Source organism: Saccoglossus kowalevskii, chromosome 22 (assembly GCF_978046115.1).
Source record: "Saccoglossus kowalevskii chromosome 22, keSacKowa6.1, whole genome shotgun sequence".
NCBI lineage: Eukaryota > Metazoa > Hemichordata > Enteropneusta > Harrimaniidae > Saccoglossus > Saccoglossus kowalevskii.
Window position 1 is genome coordinate 19,138,907 of NC_140662.1, and position 17,509 is coordinate 19,156,415.

Genomic DNA, 17,509 nt, shown 5'->3' on the forward strand with positions numbered 1-17,509 from the left:
AAATTGTAATCTATGAATAAAGTGCGTGATTAAACTTTGTAACTATACATGCGAATATATTCAAAGTGCAAGTACTTCTAATAAGCACCAAATACCAGTATACGTATTGGAACCGGGAAGGTATTTCTATTGTCTTCGAGGGGCTACAATTGAATTACATCCTCGTGTTGGATTAAATATGTTTGTAGTGAAATTAAGTATATCACGTTATTGAACGAGTTCGCAATTAAATTAAGTACATCACGCTATTATATGAGTTCGCAGTAGAATTATGCATGTCGTTATTATACAAGTACGTAAATAAATCATTACGTACTCACCATAATTAAATGAGGTCGGGATGGAATTGCAAATTCAATCATGTGTCAGTAAAGTTAACTTCGTAGTTCCATTGGACACGTTTTAATCAGTAACGTGACAATATGCATTTTTATTCTGACATAATTTAATCATGCCATTTAATGACGATGACCAATAGCGACGTAATTCCATGCGATCGGGGCGTACGTAATTTCATTTGGTAACTATTTAATAACGTTACGCAATTTATTTAAGAACTCATTTAATAATATGACGTGATTGATTAGATTGAACAGAACCATGCACGCAACGTTACTGATCGAAAAATAATTTACATATGTTACATATGTTTAGTAAAATGCAATTATACATATACGTATTATTTCGCATTCAATATACGCACGTTGTGAGTTCACAACGAAAATAAGTACTTCACGTTGTAATTTCACAATTAAAAGTAGAATTTGTACTGACTTTTCTATAACAGATATGCAATTCTCGATCTTCTAAATTTTTTTCATGGACGACTGCAGACCAAAGTAATATCGTCGTTTGAACATGTGACCATATACGTCATAGAAACACTTCGTCGCTAGATGGCGTATTGAACTTAGTAAACGACATAGTGCATAATTCAAAGAAATTATGGTGAGGAACGTGACAAATAACTCCATACGAGCTATTGAAACTTCATGTCCCGCCAATATAACATCATAAAATTGTTCTCAGAGTATGTTACGGAATAAGTTTGTAATATTTTGTTTTCATTACACCACATGCCCACAGAGGGACTGTGATTACACGCCACATCTTATCCTCGGGGGCGGAGCTACGTCACAACACGTTCCACGTTGCTAAGACGCGCACCACTGTACATGCATTCCTATGGGTTCTGGGCGCGCTGCTGTGGAACGCCGTTCGAGCCGGTGAAAATTCCAGAAAACAACACAAACTCAACTTTGAAGTACTGTAAAATGACTAATTTTCACTGGGTTTAAATTTCACTGATTTACCATTTCAGGCATATTCAGTGGGTTTTAAATTCACGGTTTCGTCATTTGGATAATGTGTTCTATGCTAAATTTTACATATTCACTGTGTTTTAATTTAGCGCATTTTTCCAGTCAGCGAAATAAGCTAAATTAAAACCCAGTGAATAATTACCCCCTTTACAGTAATCCTGAACAACCAAATTTATATATGTTACACACGTAGGGCTAATCTTGTTACACTGTTAAGGGGACTCTCAACAACCATTCTAAAGTACCGTTTTTTGCGAGTTTTGGCCTTTGTTGTCACCGCGAGGGTTGTCAGGCAGTAGAAAATGCCCGGGTGTCCGCCCTCGAGGATAGGGCGAGAGTCGTCGCGCCGCGCATGTGTGACATTTGTGTTGATAAACATTGATTTTCCGTAATCCAATGCGCTCTTCTAATGGAAATCACAAGTATGAGGTTTGACCTGGGCGCGACTTGTACTAATTACCATCGGTGACTCCTTCGATAACTTCCAATCACCTACAAAATACGTAATTAAAGCCTGGTAACGTCTCAGTTTGCATTCATTGATCTGCGCAACAGCCGAAGTCGCCATCTTTGTTTATATGAGACCAGAGGTACATTACTTGGGGTTTGCAACTCACATAGTACTGTATGGTGACATCATGTCAAGATCCCATTCAAGTCTCTTCTCGTAGATAGCGAGACTGAGGCTACGACCTTCTGACATGACACATATCAATGTTCAAGGTTTGTAATGAAAAAATAAAACTTTTCTTGTCACTATCATAGTGAAAAATGTAATACATCGAAAATGTACGGAAAATATAGTTCTCGTAATCCGTCATATCGTGGGCAGCTATTTTGATCCACCTGGACATCCCAGTATCCTAGTTACCTCGGGCATGCGCATTCGCATTTTACTGAGTTGGAACGCTTAAGCGAGATTGTGACGGGATCTTGGTATCATGTCACCGTAGTTACAAACCCCAAGTAATGTACCTCTGATGAGACCCATATAATCTGCATAAGGTGCATTTTCAACTTTCTTCTAAATGATTCAATAGAAATACATTAACTTAGAAAATGAGTTTCACAGAACAGTGTCGCTATATATATTCATTAATTAACATCCATTGAAATGGATCATGAAAATGAGCACACTGCACAACAACGCACAGAAAACGAAAGAAAATGGCGGGGCTTAAAAACTAGTCAAATCAACAACAACAACTGCAATATACGAAACAAAAAGATTTAAAAAACTGATATACTCGACTAACGCCATCGATATACCGGTAACAGACTGAAAAGTGCCCATATTGGGGATTGTACAGAAATAGTTGGTTTGTCAATTGCTGTAACTGCGCCCTCCATGGTTGTTTAACTTATCGCGGAGGGCGCCAAAACAAACACAAAAGGATTCTGTGGTGTCGTGTTCATGTCGGTAAACCGGAAAGTACTCGGAAATTGCTAGCATTGGGAGAGATATGGGACGATTTAAGTTCAGTGGAATTAAACGCTCCTTAGACAAGGTTGAGTTGGAATTGAACGACCTTTCGCAGAATAACACCAGTGTACAGAAAACAGAATCTGTAAATGAACATAGTGGGGATGACCATGAAATTTTAGAGCCTCAGTCTGTGAATAACGAAGGTAACGTTTATTTTATTCGCAGTAGAAATATTTGCAGATTAATTCTGAATTTCTGCTTTTATACAATTTCAAACACTTGCTGATATAATGATACTGGGGTTATATTAATGTGAATCTGTACTATTTGTATTCACTTTTTAAAATCACCATTTCCTATTTTCAGTCATTTTGTTTTCCCCACGTAATACTCCTCCAACTGACCCCAGTTTTTAAATGCCTGAACTGCTTACTTAAACAATAATAATGTATGTATGCCTTGGATGAGTGATATTCAAAAAAAATAAGGGAAATGTATACCAGTCAATAATTCAAATTAGTTAATTTGCATGTAGTAATATATGTAAATTAGCTAATTTGCATACAATCTTCAGGAATATGTTAAATTAAAGAAACACATATACTACCGTAATGTAGTACAATTCACACTAGTTTTGGCAGAATTTTGGGTAACATCACAATCAAAATGTTGTTATATATTGGATCAAATCTCACAAGTTCATGCTACTGTGTCATTTGACAAAGCACCATACACCTGTGTTTTTCTCCACCCAGGAGGGGTACTGTGAGCTGCTCAGACTGTATGCCCCCAATGAGTTAGGGATGGTTTTTAGATTGATTTATACAGCCCAGTGACCATGCAGGAATAATATCGTAAAGTGCATGTAGGCATAGCTTGGTTACCTTCCTATTATTTTGTGAGTTTTTTGCAGAGGACCTGTGAAATTATGGGAAGGTAACCTGGTTAATGTGAGCATATTTTGGTCCAAGTGCTAATGCACAAAAAATATCAATTTATTAATTTTTTTAATGACAGAAAGAGCATGTTGACAACCATAGTGTATTAAAAAAATCGTGCCATATTCTATAAATAACTAGCTCAACAAATAGATACGCCATCAACTAAAATAATCTTTTTTATTCTGGTAGCAGCTTAGAGATTGACAATCAGAAACTCTGGGTGGGAATATATTTTTTTGTCATACAGAGTATTATTATTTTTGGGATGATGCTTGTTCATCCGTCTGTCAATCACACTTTGTATGTTAATGAATAGTAAAGTGTTAGATTTTTTCCCAAATCTGATTACCGATATTTTAAGTGGTTTTTAGACCCTGTTCGAACACAGACTTATGGATTGACCTCTGTGTGTGTGTGCATCCTGACCTATATCTTAGATATGCCTGGACCTATGCCTATGCCTATATTCAAATTTCACACATACATCATAAATAATAGTATATACATACGCACATCAAAAATCTGATTCAAGATGGCCGAATGGTAGTCATTTTTGTCATTTCAAAATTAAGCATTTCTGGCATTCAGGAAACGGATCTTGACTGTTTTACAAATGGATTTTGTTCAAACTTGGTACATTGGACATTATGGGACCTTGATGCACATCAAGGAGGTTTTTCAGGTCACATTTAAATTGGCAAACTGGCGGCCATTTTTTTTTTATGAATGCGGTTCTAATGCCACATCTCTGATACTTGTTGACTGATTATGTTCAAATTTCATTCATTATATATTCATGTCATAGAGATGTTATTATAATGGCCAATCGGTGGCCATTTTGTTTTTGTTAATGCTTTTGCAGAGCAATATCTCTCAATATTGTAAAGTATTCGTTTGACGATCAGAAACATAATGACTGAATGTCAATCATTTTATGTTAAAAAAATTATTATAATCAAGAATCAGTTTCTGGATCCTTATCTCTGACATGTTTATGTTTCAACTATAAACAAAACTATATATCTTAAATTTTATAACTAAAGGGGACTATGTCATGCATGGCTTGTTTTTGATTCACCGCTCAAAACCATTTAAAAAAACTGTACGTGTGCAGTACAGATCAAAACATACTCAAAAGTGGCTGACCATTTAGGAATGATAGGGGTTTAGCTGGATACTAACCTTTTTTTCTTTATTGGATTTTGTTACAGTCATCACTGTAGATGACTGTGAGCAACCGTTCAGAACGAACAATTTTTAACAATTTTGTTGAAAGCACATCCTTGTTTTTCTGGTTTTCACCTCTCCTTCCACATTTATCAAATGGAGCATCGGTATTTTGATTTTGTTTTGTTTGTATCATAAGGTTAATTTACTTAAATGCATTAAAATATTCATCTGTTTCAATCAAATTGGGCCACCATATTTTGTGTGATGAATTGTGAGATAGTTTGAAAACAAGAAGTATTGTTATAAATTTGTTTATTTTACAGTGAAAGAAAGTATAAGGAATCTCATCGCATTTTGGTAAGTTTTGGATAATGTCAATAATCTTTCTGTTTTTGTTTGTTTTTTTATCAGAGGGACTTCTTTAAAATTGTTATTGTGATAAATATTTGGAAAGTGACCATATCGACTGATGCGTAACATATGCCAATGCATTTCAGTACTGCCTAAGTGCAAAATTTGCGGTATTCTTATGGTGTATCGTATTATTTATTGTTGAAATTGGGGATTATTAATGCGTCTGTGTGTGTTTAGAGCCATTTCTAAGGAATACAGTGACCCTTCAGTAAGTTCCAGTTTCGGCTAAGTCGCGGGTGGTTGGATGGCTCCCAACAATTCTATTGTGTTTTGAATCTTAAATTTTGGGTTATAGGTGCACATCATATTTTCTTAATTGAACAGAAATGGCATTTAGTTTGTTTGTGTTTGTGTCTATGCCGATACCTCACTCATGTATTCCTGATTGAGGGAAAAGTTTGCACATATTAAGTACTATAAAGTACCACAGGTTATGGTATTTTGTGTGACATGATCAAATTTGGCGAATTGACAGTCAATTTGTCTAAAACCCTTGAATCACAGTCTGTAAATGTGTTGGAAATCATTTCGCGAGGATGATCAGGGCTTTGCATCATGAACATACAGACTGAGTACTGATGGATCTCATTTTAACACCTGTTTTAACAACTGTGATTATTTGCATGATTTCATTTAAACTCAGTACAATGATTCTACATACTGGTTTTGGATTACATACTACCTTTTTTGAGTAATTCCACCAAATATGCTCAGCCCATTACAGTAATTGCCAGCAATGACTGATCGCATAAAAGGACTATTTTTCCAAAAGTACATCCAAACTTTATCAGCATTAAATACAGAACTATGCATTGTTAATCTTTGTTGTAATAAGGTTATTTAAGAGATAATGGCAAAAATGTATAACAAATAATTCACGGTGTGCGAACGTTTGCATTCTGTCGCATACAACTTGTTTACCACTTCGGTGTGACTGAGAATGTTCTAGAACCGTACTGTGTCTGGGTGGAATTTTTAGAAACTGGTTGAATAGGTAATAGAACACTGTAGGAGGCAATAGAAGGTAATGGAACATTCTAGAAATTTGTAGTAAGTTCCAGACTCATTATGTATGCTGATGTAATGGTCTATTTATATACAGTGTGGGTATATATAGGGGGGTTGTTCAGCACTAAGATCAGATCGGAGATCTCGTTGAATTGTATTGGAGTTTAAGTATCTAGTTATTGGAGTAGTGGTGTTTTACCGCGTTATTGTACTTGATGTTTGCAGAGTATAATAATACCAGTACCAGTTGAAACCTCATCTGTTGGCTCCGTGTTCGTATTTTATCATCGCCGCCAGGGAAGTATTTTTGTTACTGTTGCCATTTTGGTATTTGAACCATCACACCTGTACTATACCAATTACGGTAATATTACGTTGCGTGTGACACATTCACTGATTGAATTGTGCTATAGAACTTCTGCATCCAATGTGAATGAGAGAAAGTGTTCGAAATTGACATTAATGAACTGGAATAAATTCAATGTTAGTGATAAACTGGTAGTTATATAAGGCAAATATATAAGCTGATCATTAGAATAAGAGAATGCAGATAACGATTTTCACACAATAGTGAATTCTACTGCTTTCAGTGGTAGATGTATAATGTGTTTTATTTTTCATTCCAGGATTTTGGGATTATGTACTAATTATTCCTATAATATAATGTTGAGTGCAGCTCATGATATATTATCTGTTGATAGTGATAACAATGTGAGTATCGGAAGAAATGACGTATAGCCAGGATATAGTGGTTTGGGTTAACTCAGATTGTGTACAGGGCTACTTCAATAAACAATGGGGTATGACTATTCAAATAGCCGTAGGGGGTGGGGGCCACCTGAACATTGGGGGTGGGGGCGACTAGAATAGAGTAGGTAAGGTCATTTAAACTGTGTGGGTAAAACTATAGAAACAATGATGTTGATCATAAGGTAAGGGTACTCCAACAGTGGGGTGTGGGCTACTTTAACAGTTAGAGTAGGGCTACCTAAACAATGGGGTAGTGCGGGTAGGTCTACTTAACCAATAGCCTGGGGACACTTAAAAGAGTTCAATTCTTAACATCTTTTATTGAGCTGCCCAAAATATAACACACACAGGGAAAACTTCATCCAAAAAAATATGATACTACTTTCATCCAACAATAAAAATATACAGTTCACATATATACTCTCAAGCAAAGATCCTCTGGCGTAATTATAGAACTTGCCAATTATATATACATAACAAAAAGATTTATTTAAATACTAGTTAAGTTCTTTTGTTTTGTTTTTTGTACAATTCTTACATATATCTTGTTATTATTTTAAAACTTTTTTTGCCCATGTAAACCTTTTTACACGGAGGCTATAAAGATATTATTATAACATTCATTCTTTTTGTTATATTTTCTATTCTATTCTATTCTATTCTATTCTATTCTATTCTATTCTATTCTATTCTATTCTATTCTATTCTATTCTATTCTATTCTATTCTATTCTAAAGCAGTGTGGTGTGTCTACTTGAACAAGGAGACAGAGCCACTTAAACTGTGGAATGTGGAACACTTGAACAGTGGGGTAGAGCTATACTTAAACAATGGGTGTAGAGTGGGCATTTGAATAGTGAGGATAGGATCACTTTAACATGCCACACTTAAACAATAGAGGTACATGTAGGTAGGGTTAGGGCCATTCAAATAATAGACCACTTGAACAGTCACTTAATAAGTGAAGTGAGATGGGCTACTTGCATAGTAGGGGTTGACATGGAGGCCCTTAACCACTCAGGTAGGCGACTTAAACAGGGAAGTAGGGACACTTAATAGCGAGGTGGATCCATTTAACAATCAAAATGGGATGGGCTGAAGACATTTAAACAGGGAGGCAGCACTTAAGCTGATGTTCACAACCTTTTGATGAGAATCATACAGACAATGGATGTTACACTATGTACTAATGTATATTTTGTATTTCAGTCCACATTGAATGAAACACTACTATTACCAAGGCAAAATCAATTTGATTGTAATCCATTGTCTACTGGGGTAAGTATAATTTGTTACAATACATTTCTTAAAATCAATTACTGATATTTGGATAGTCTGTTCAAAAGTTCCATCTAGTTTCAAAGCTGAACTTTTTCTGGCTTTTCTGGCTGATATTTTTCTTAGTATTAAATTTTTATTACAGGTGATCCTATTGGCTGACATAATACCTGGGTTACTGATCAAGGCAGCAGCTCCATTTTTTCATGATAGAATTTCATTTGGGTATGTAGGATGTAGTCACACAGACATGTGTGGGTCTTTATTTACATAATTATTTCATAAAATGGTTGCTAGACAACAGCATGTAATATGGCTGCTTAGCAATCACTCAGTTTGGAACAGTGTTTAAATTAGTTAGCTTGGGAATCACCTGGAAAAATTTAGACAAGTGGGTAATACAATGTTTGCTTGGCAACCACCTGAAAAATAGCAGACAACAGTATTTAAAATGCTTGCATAGAAACAAGTTAGACAATAGCTAGTACACTGAATGCTTGGCAAAGCTAGACAATAGTGTTAAAATGACTACATAGGTTTATTAAAACACATGTGAACAAAACCTAGAATGGACTTGAGTGTAATCAGAGGTACATTACTTGGGGTTTGCAACTCGCATAGTACTGTATGGTGACATCATGTCAAGATCCCATTCAAGTCTCTTCTCGTAGATAGCGAGACTGAGGCTACGACCTTCTGACATGACACATATCAATGTTCAAGGTTTGTAATGAAAAAAATAAACTTTTCTTGTCACTATCATAGTGAAAAATGTAATACATCGAAAATGTACAGAAAATATAGTTCTCGTAATCCGTCATATCGTGGGCAGCTATTTTGATCCACCTGGACATCCCAGTATCCTAGTTACCTCGGGCATGCGCATTCGCATTTTTTGTGAGTTGGAACGTTTATGCGAGAGCGAGATTGTGACGGGATCTTGGTATCATGTCACCGTAGTTACAAACCCCAAGTAATGTACCTCTGGTGTAATACATCATCTGCCCTTATTCTACCTTGTAGGGAGTTGGGACTTGAGCAAGGAAATTTAATTAAAAAATAGGACACACTGAATGGTTAACAAAAATATGTGGTATTTCCACTCACATTTGCACAGTAAACAGTTGGAATCCTGTTTTGCTATATTAAAGTTCAGGTGATAACAATTAAGTGATACAACAATAGCAATATTAAATGATTCAATACCACGAGTGTGTACGGCTGCTTGATCACAACAACCTAGGATATGCTAGACAACCTAAATCAAAATGGACAAATGTTGGACAATGTTGGTGGATGTCATGTGAGGATGGTAGACTAATGGAAGAGTTATTTATCTAATTTTGATAATAATTAGACAATGTTAATGATGCCAGATTTATATAAAGAAGCTTGCACTTATTATATTAAATGAAATTTGTGCTTTAGGATAACCTGATTAATTTGTTTGTTTTGATCAGGTATGTATTTGTTTTAGTGTGATACAAGTTCAAAATCATGTAGATTTAGATATACTGTTTCTTGTTCGGGAAATATAAAATCGAAATTTAGAATAGATATCATTGAAAAAGTCTTCTCACTAGTCTCCCAATTGAAAACTTTCCTATTGTGATTTGGACATTTATGTTAATAATCATAACGTTTCAACCCAGTTTTTTTTGTTTTGAATGTTTATTTGATGTAATATTGATAAAAATGTTGATTCTTATGGCTATAATAATTTGTATCCAATTGTTTTCAGACATCTAGATCGTTTTTAAGTCTGTATGTTTTTTTTGTAGTATCCGTATTGCCGTCTGTATTATGTTTAATAGTGCAAGTTTACTCATAGTTGGACTAAGCAAACCTGTCTGGATTAATCTTATTGGTAAGTGTTGTAAACCTTAAAGATGCTTGCAACAATGAATTTAGTAATGACTGACATTCTTTCTAAAATTGAAAGATTTTCTCTCAAACTTAAAAATGATTTAGTAGTAAATATATTATATTAAGGTAGATTTTAACCATAAATAAATTGAACTAAATTGTACTTTTGTGAGGATGGTTGAAATTAAAAGTGGTTGGACTCATCAGCCTATTTTTTGAGAAAATGATGGTTATACTTATAATGAATGTCTAACTGCAGGATCCAGAATATTTCTGTTCACCAGCAGGACCTGGGATGATTCATTCCACCAGCAGAACCCAGGTTAATTCTGTCCACCTGCAGGACCCAGAATAATTCAGTCCACCAGCAGAACTTAGAACAATTCTGTTCACAACCTGGGATAATTGTGTCCACCTGCAGGACCTGGGATGATTCATTCCACTGGCAGAACCCAGGTTAATTCTGTCCATGAGCAGGACCCAAAATAATTCATTCCACCAGCAGAACCCAGGTTAAGTCTGTCCACATGCAAGACCCAGAATAATTCAGTCCACCAGCAGAACTTAAAACAATTCTGTTCACAACCTGGGATAATTATGTCCACCAGCTGGACTCGACACAATCCTGTCCACCAGAAGAACAATCACCTGATAAGAAGTAATATATTACAAGCAAACATGACCAGTCAGCAAAATGACCAGTCATCAAACTGAACTGCAGTTGAATTAACACGATTTATCTATTTATTGTTTGTAGGTGTTGCCTGTGCAAGTATTAGTTCATCCTTTGGGGAGGCCACATTTCTAGGTCTGACTGCATTTTATGATAAGTAAGTATACTACATAGGGGTATCGATTATAATATTTAGTAATTATAGGATGCTGTACCTACATTCTGAAAAAAGTTTTCCAAATTAAAAATAATTCTGATCCATATTAATTATCATACTGAAATAATGATTAATCAATCAATTCTCTGTACCTGAATGGGACATAAGGCTGCAATTAGACCTTGCCACTGTATTCTGTCCTTATATAGTTTTGGCCTGTGCTTCACCCCATGAGAGACCTATCTCTTTCAGTTCACCTGTCATTGTGGGTACATGCATGTCCCAACCATCTCTGAGCTTTGATCTCAGGTGACATGCTTTCGGAGTTGGATTTCTGGTGTAATTCCTCATTAGATATCTTTTGAGGCCATTAGATGGAACAGATTTTACATAGACATCCATTGTGGAAGGCATTGAATTTGTCCATGTTTACCACTCTTAATATTCTGAGCCATACAGGAGCACTGACTTCACAATGCTGTTATAGAGTTGTGTCCTCAGACTAATCTTGGATCATAGTGCCAGTACCAGTAAGCTGGCTAGAGTTTCCTGTTAAACCCCACTGTAGAATATAGAGTTGTTGTCTTTGCAGTTTCGTTTTTTTATGGAAAAGAGTTGCACTTTGCTCAACCCCCAATCGGGAGCACCTGTTTTTGTTGGGTCTCTCCCCCTAAGCCTACCCAGCTTTGTTGAACCTGACAGAAGTTTTGCTCCCACTGGTACATCTTTTGAATTCACAACATGACAAGGTACAGCCCAGGGAGAGGATGATAAATCAATGCTTGGACATATATAAGTCCTGTACAATAAATTCATAATTACAGATAGGCAGCTATTTTGAATTTGAATAATCACGTCAATTCGTTTTGTGTTTTGATAAAATTTAGAGAAACAGAACAAAAAATATGTATGTAATTGACAACTGGGACAATAGTGGATTATTTTAGAGCAATCTTTTTTAGAATATCATTTTGTTCAATTTCAAGTGTCATTAATATTTGTTAGCGGTATTGTATGATTGTTGGTATAGACTTAGTTATTTGACATTGGCTTGTTTCATAAACAGGAAAATAATCATCTGGTCTTTTGGTCAATGATACAAAGCACGCAAATAATAGTATATAAGCTTTTTTCAAGAATCATTTCAAATGTAGTCAGAGTGACAGTGACTTCTGATTCTTTGTACAACTTTGAATTAAGCTTTGTCTATTCGGACTCGTGTCTCAAATTTGCCTGCAGAGACTTGTGGATAAAACCTTTGTTCAGACTAGCTTTTGACGACTTTTGGATTAGACTTTGTCCATCCTGACTATCTTCTGAAGAATCTTGGATTTGGCTTTGTCTATCCTGATTCATTTCCTAGACTAGCCCCTGACAAATTGTGGTATTTCAGACTAGTCTTTGGGGACTGGTGGATTAGTCTTTGTCCATCCTGATTTGAGTTTCACACTAGTCTTTGGATACTTGTGGATTAGGCTTTTCCACATAATAGTAACCCTAAAGAACTATTATCTCAGTGCAACTTTAATGTTTAGAAATTCCAAATAAGGTATACTTAAGGCGTACTTGTGATTATGTAATGTGGTATGGGCCGATATAAAGCTGATTGAATGTGAGTTGACCTGTCTGAAAACATGTTCAAAGTTGACATTTTTATTAAATTGCTTTTAAACATGACATTTTGTCATCTGACATGTTGTGATTATTACATTGTGTAATTTGTAAAGACAATTTGTATTAAATTATATCAGTTAATAATTTAAGTTTTTATTTATTTTTAATATTTTCTAGGAATGTTGTTTCTACATTTGCTTCAGGCACAGGAGGTGCTGGATTATTTGGTTCTTTATCCTATGCTGGTTTAACAGGAATTGGCATTACACCAAAACACACTGTTTTAGTAATGTTAATTGTGCCTGTCATTCAAACAATTAGGTAACTATGCCAACATAGCTTATAAAATTATCTTATATAGTAGCTTCAAAATATTATTTAATATATCCGATTTATTCAAATCCCCCATCTCATAACCAATTACCAAGAAATTTGCCACATACTTTGATACCAATACACTTGTCTAATTCATAGGTCACCAATACACTTGTCGAATTCATAGGTCACCAATACACTTGTCGAATTCATAGGTCACCAATACACTTGTTCAATTCATAGGTCACCAATACACTTTTCCAATTGACAGATTACCAATACACTTGTCCAAGTGACGTCGCCAATACACTTGTCAAATTGACAGGTCATCAATACACTTGTCCAATTGACATGTTACCAATACACTTGTCCAATTGACAGGCTACCAATACGCTTGTCTAATTGACAGGTTACCAATACACTTTTCCAATTGACAGGTTACCAATACACTTGTCCAATTGACAGGTCACCAATACACTTGTCCAATTGATAGGTCACCAATACACTTATCCAATTGACAGGTTACCAATACACTTGTCCAATTGACAGATCACCAATATACTTGTTCAATTCATAGGTCACCAATACACTTGTCCAATTGACAGATCACCAATAAACTTGTCCAATTAACAGGCTACCAATACACTTGTCTAATTGACAGGTTACCAATACACTTTTCCAATTGACAGGTTACCAATACGCTTGTCTAACTGACACGTCACCAATACAGTTGTCCAATTGAAGGTCATCAATACACTTGTCCAATTGATAGGTCACCAATATACTTGTCCAATTGACAGGTTACCAATACACTTGTCCAATTGACAGGTCACCAATACTCTTGTCCAATTGACAGGTTACCAATACGCTTGTCTAATTGACACGTCACCAATAAACTTGTCCAATTGACAGGTCACCAATACACTTATCCAATTCATAGGTCACCAATACACTTGACCAATTGATAGGTCACCAATACACTTATCCAATTGACAGGTCATCAATACACTTGTCCAATTGACAGGTTACCAATACACTTGTCCAATTGATAGGTCACCAATACACTTATCCAATTGACAGGTCATCAATACACTTGTCCAATTGACAGGTTACCAATACACTTGTCCAATTGACAGGTCACCAATACACTTGTCCAATTGATAGGTCACCAATACACTTATCCAATTGACAGGTTACCAATACACTTGTCCAATTGATAGGTCACCAATACACTTGTCCAATTGACAGGTTACCAATGCACTTGTCCAATTGACAGGTTACCAATACGCTTGTCTAATTGACACATCACCAATAAACTTGTCCAATTGGCATGTCACCAATGCACTTGTCCAACTGACAGGTCATCAATACATGTGCCTTATTGGTAGGCCACCAATACATATGTCTAAATGGTAGGAGTGTGTGTGTATTTATCCGGTGGACTCTCTTGATTGTATTCACCCTTTCTATTTCAGTTATTGGGGTTTACTGACAAACCATCCAAATAATATCAGGACCACCAAGGAAGATGTACAACCTTTAATGCATGGGAAAATAACACCTACATTTACATTCATAGAAAGAATCAACATCATCAAGGTAAAACAGGAAATAAGAACTCCACACAGAATTAAAGATAAGAGATAAATTGGCATGCATGTATGTGTAATCTGTTATTTCTCTATGGTTTCATCTTTACAAACTCGCCATTACTAATATTCCAATATTGGCACTAGACCACTTTCATTTCCGTATGATAACATCTTTACAAACTCACTATAACTAATATTGCAATATTGGCGCTAGACCTCTGTGATACCACTGTGGTTATATTTACAAATTCATGATAACTGAATATTAACACAATAATCCCATAGTATGATTGAAATCTGATGCAAGTAAAGGCTCTTGGTGCTTTCAATTCCACTTCAATTTAATGGAATTGTATAGTTATGGGATAAATGTAATTTGTAAATATACACAAAAAAACTTCATGGTCTTTTCTGATGTTATATTACTAATGATAAACATTTATATCAATTTTCAGAAACTATTATTAAAATACATGTTGCCTTTGTTGTTAGTTTATTTTGCTGAATATTTCATAAATCAAGGCTTGGTAAGTTTATTATTTTAAGGCCTTTAAGTTGTGAATATTCTGTTCGTTGTTGTGGCCAGTATGGTCTATGTCTGCATAGTATGGTCTAGACTAGTATGGTCTATGGTTTTCTAGTGTAGTGGTTGTTGCTTGTGTGGTCCATGTTGCTCCTGTTGTGATTTTTATTGTAACTCATATGTTTATGTTGTGCTTATTATGGTCGATATTGTGACTATTGTGGTCTATGTTGTGACCAGAGTGGTTTATGTTGAGACTAGTGTGATTGTCGTGATATTTTTCAAAGCTGAATAGTGTTAAGTGCAAGTCCATGCATGGGCGTTGGTCACACACAGTTTAATGAGAGATACTTGACCCTCCCAGAGGATACAGGTCAGGAAACATATGGGCTTCTATTTAGTTTAGAATACTTGGACTTCCTACAGGAACTCATAAATCTCTCAGTAAGAGTCAAGTTGATTAACCAGGGTTTACTTGAATAAGGATTTTCTACACTACCTAGACGATTTCCTGACAGTTGGACCCGCAAACATTAACGCCTGCCAGCACAATATGGATGTTATGCTGCAAAGTTGTCACCACTTCGGGGTACCCATTGCTACAGAAAAGGTTGAGGGTCCCTGCTCTGTCATCAACTTTCTAGGGGTGGAGCTTGACACTGTCAACATGGTTATCAGACTACCTAAGGACAAGCTTGCGGATCTACTTTCCAAGCTGCCATGCTGGTTGACCTGCCATACATGCTCGAAACGTGAATTGCTCTCCCTCATTGGATGCCTCAGTTTCGCATGTAAGTGCATACCAGCCGGCCGCATCTTCCTGAGGCGCATGATTGATATCAGCATGACAGCCACCAGACTTTCTCAAGTCATAATACTCACTTACGAATTCCGGCATGACGTTCAATGGTGGTGTGACTTCTTGCCATCATGGAATGGCACAGCATCCCTCCTCAACCCGAACTGGATACCGTCCCCAGAATTCGAACTGTTTACAGACGCCTCAGCAACATTTGGCTACGGGGCATTCTACAAGGGTCATTGGTTCGCAAACACCTGGCCTTCATTCATCACAAATGACCCTTCATACTCTATTGCCTGGAAGAACTTCTCCCAATTCTACTATCTTCCTTAATTTTGGGCCACTTGTGGTATGGTCTTTGAATACTACATCAACCTGAGCATTGCACCAGATACACGAAGGACATATCATGCGGGACAAACTCACTATCTTCTCTTCTGTCGCATGTATGAAATGAATCCTTATCTGCTAACGCAACGCTCAACGATTCTGTTTATGACACATCTCGCAACTTTGTCACTTACCTATGGTACGCTAAAAGTTTACCTCGCAGCTATCATCCGTGCACACATCGAAGCTGGCTTCACCTCATCAATACGCGACGACCTGCTGCTTCACTTCACTATGCAAGGCATTAAAAGACATCACAGCGTGCCAAATCGTGTAAAACTCCCGTCACCATTGCACTAATGCGAATTCTTAAGGACACCGTCGCAAACCATCCCACTATTTGCAACCATGACAAAGCTTTGTTGTGCTCTGCCTTTACACTGGCGTTCTTCGGCTTCTTGAGAGTCAGCAAATTTGTCGCACCCGCGTCAACCTCCTTTGATCCACAACGCACTTTACTGACGGCAGACATCACGTGCAACACAGATCTCGTCATTGCGCTCAAGGCTTGCAAGACAGACCCATTCCCGGGTCACTTGTTCAATTGCTGACTGCTCTTCTTTCAACTGTATCTTCGTCATTTGTTTTGAGATTTCATTTTGTTTTCGTTGCATGTATTTGCAGTGTATTTAGTTTGATGTTTTATCGGTCTAATCATGCTATGTTTTATCTTATCGCGATAGACTTTGTAAAATTATCGGTTTCTTTAGCTTGTTTCTTTTTCATATTTACAGTATGTTCGTTATGTTGCTGTGCAAGTTTTTTCAATTTTTTTTTTTTTTTTTGGTAAATTATCAGTTTGTTATACTCTTCGTGTAAAGCCCCATCTCCTGCAACGCATCACCCTGCCTTTAAATTTTGGTTGTGACTCTATCTGCAGGCTCCCGCCAGGGGGACGCCAGCCATGACGCCCGCCTGTACAGTCTCTGCTGGTGGAAGGTTGCAACCAGGTACCACGCGCTCAGCGTCATGATGCAATTCACAGGCGAGTCGAATCATGGAGCTCTTCGCTGTGACGTCTGCGTCCCCCCTTTCACTTTTGCCAAAACATTGTGTCTTGTGTCATTTATTGAAGCATTAACCATTTAGAAATATTTCATTGGCTCTCCCAAATGAAAGCCAACCTCCTTATGATTTACGAGCCATGGCTTATATAAGGGCTAGTAATCTTGTATTTAGGTTGTCTAATCCTATTATTGTATTGCGAGACGATGCTTCCATTAAAGGGGAGCAGAGGTGTGGCTTTTGACACTCTGTACATGAAATTT

The 17,509-nt window shown here is 36.6% G+C and overlaps 1 protein-coding gene across 1 annotated transcript in view; it reads left to right on the forward strand.

Annotated features, from left to right (window-relative positions):
• The first annotated feature begins 2,765 nt into the window (after positions 1-2,765).
• Positions 2,766-17,509, forward strand: part of LOC144363582 (battenin-like) — a 49,190-nt gene continuing 34,446 nt past the window's right edge. Inside the window, exons 1-10 of the mRNA XM_085495597.1 lie at positions 2,766-2,951; positions 5,183-5,216; positions 6,908-6,992; positions 8,241-8,309; positions 8,455-8,534; positions 10,091-10,176; positions 10,933-11,005; positions 12,797-12,940; positions 14,410-14,533; positions 14,982-15,053. Coding sequence (XP_085351723.1) covers positions 2,786-2,951; positions 5,183-5,216; positions 6,908-6,992; positions 8,241-8,309; positions 8,455-8,534; positions 10,091-10,176; positions 10,933-11,005; positions 12,797-12,940; positions 14,410-14,533; positions 14,982-15,053 — 933 coding nt within the window. The 5' untranslated portion in view covers positions 2,766-2,785. The remainder of the gene's footprint in view (positions 2,952-5,182; positions 5,217-6,907; positions 6,993-8,240; positions 8,310-8,454; positions 8,535-10,090; positions 10,177-10,932; positions 11,006-12,796; positions 12,941-14,409; positions 14,534-14,981; positions 15,054-17,509) is intronic.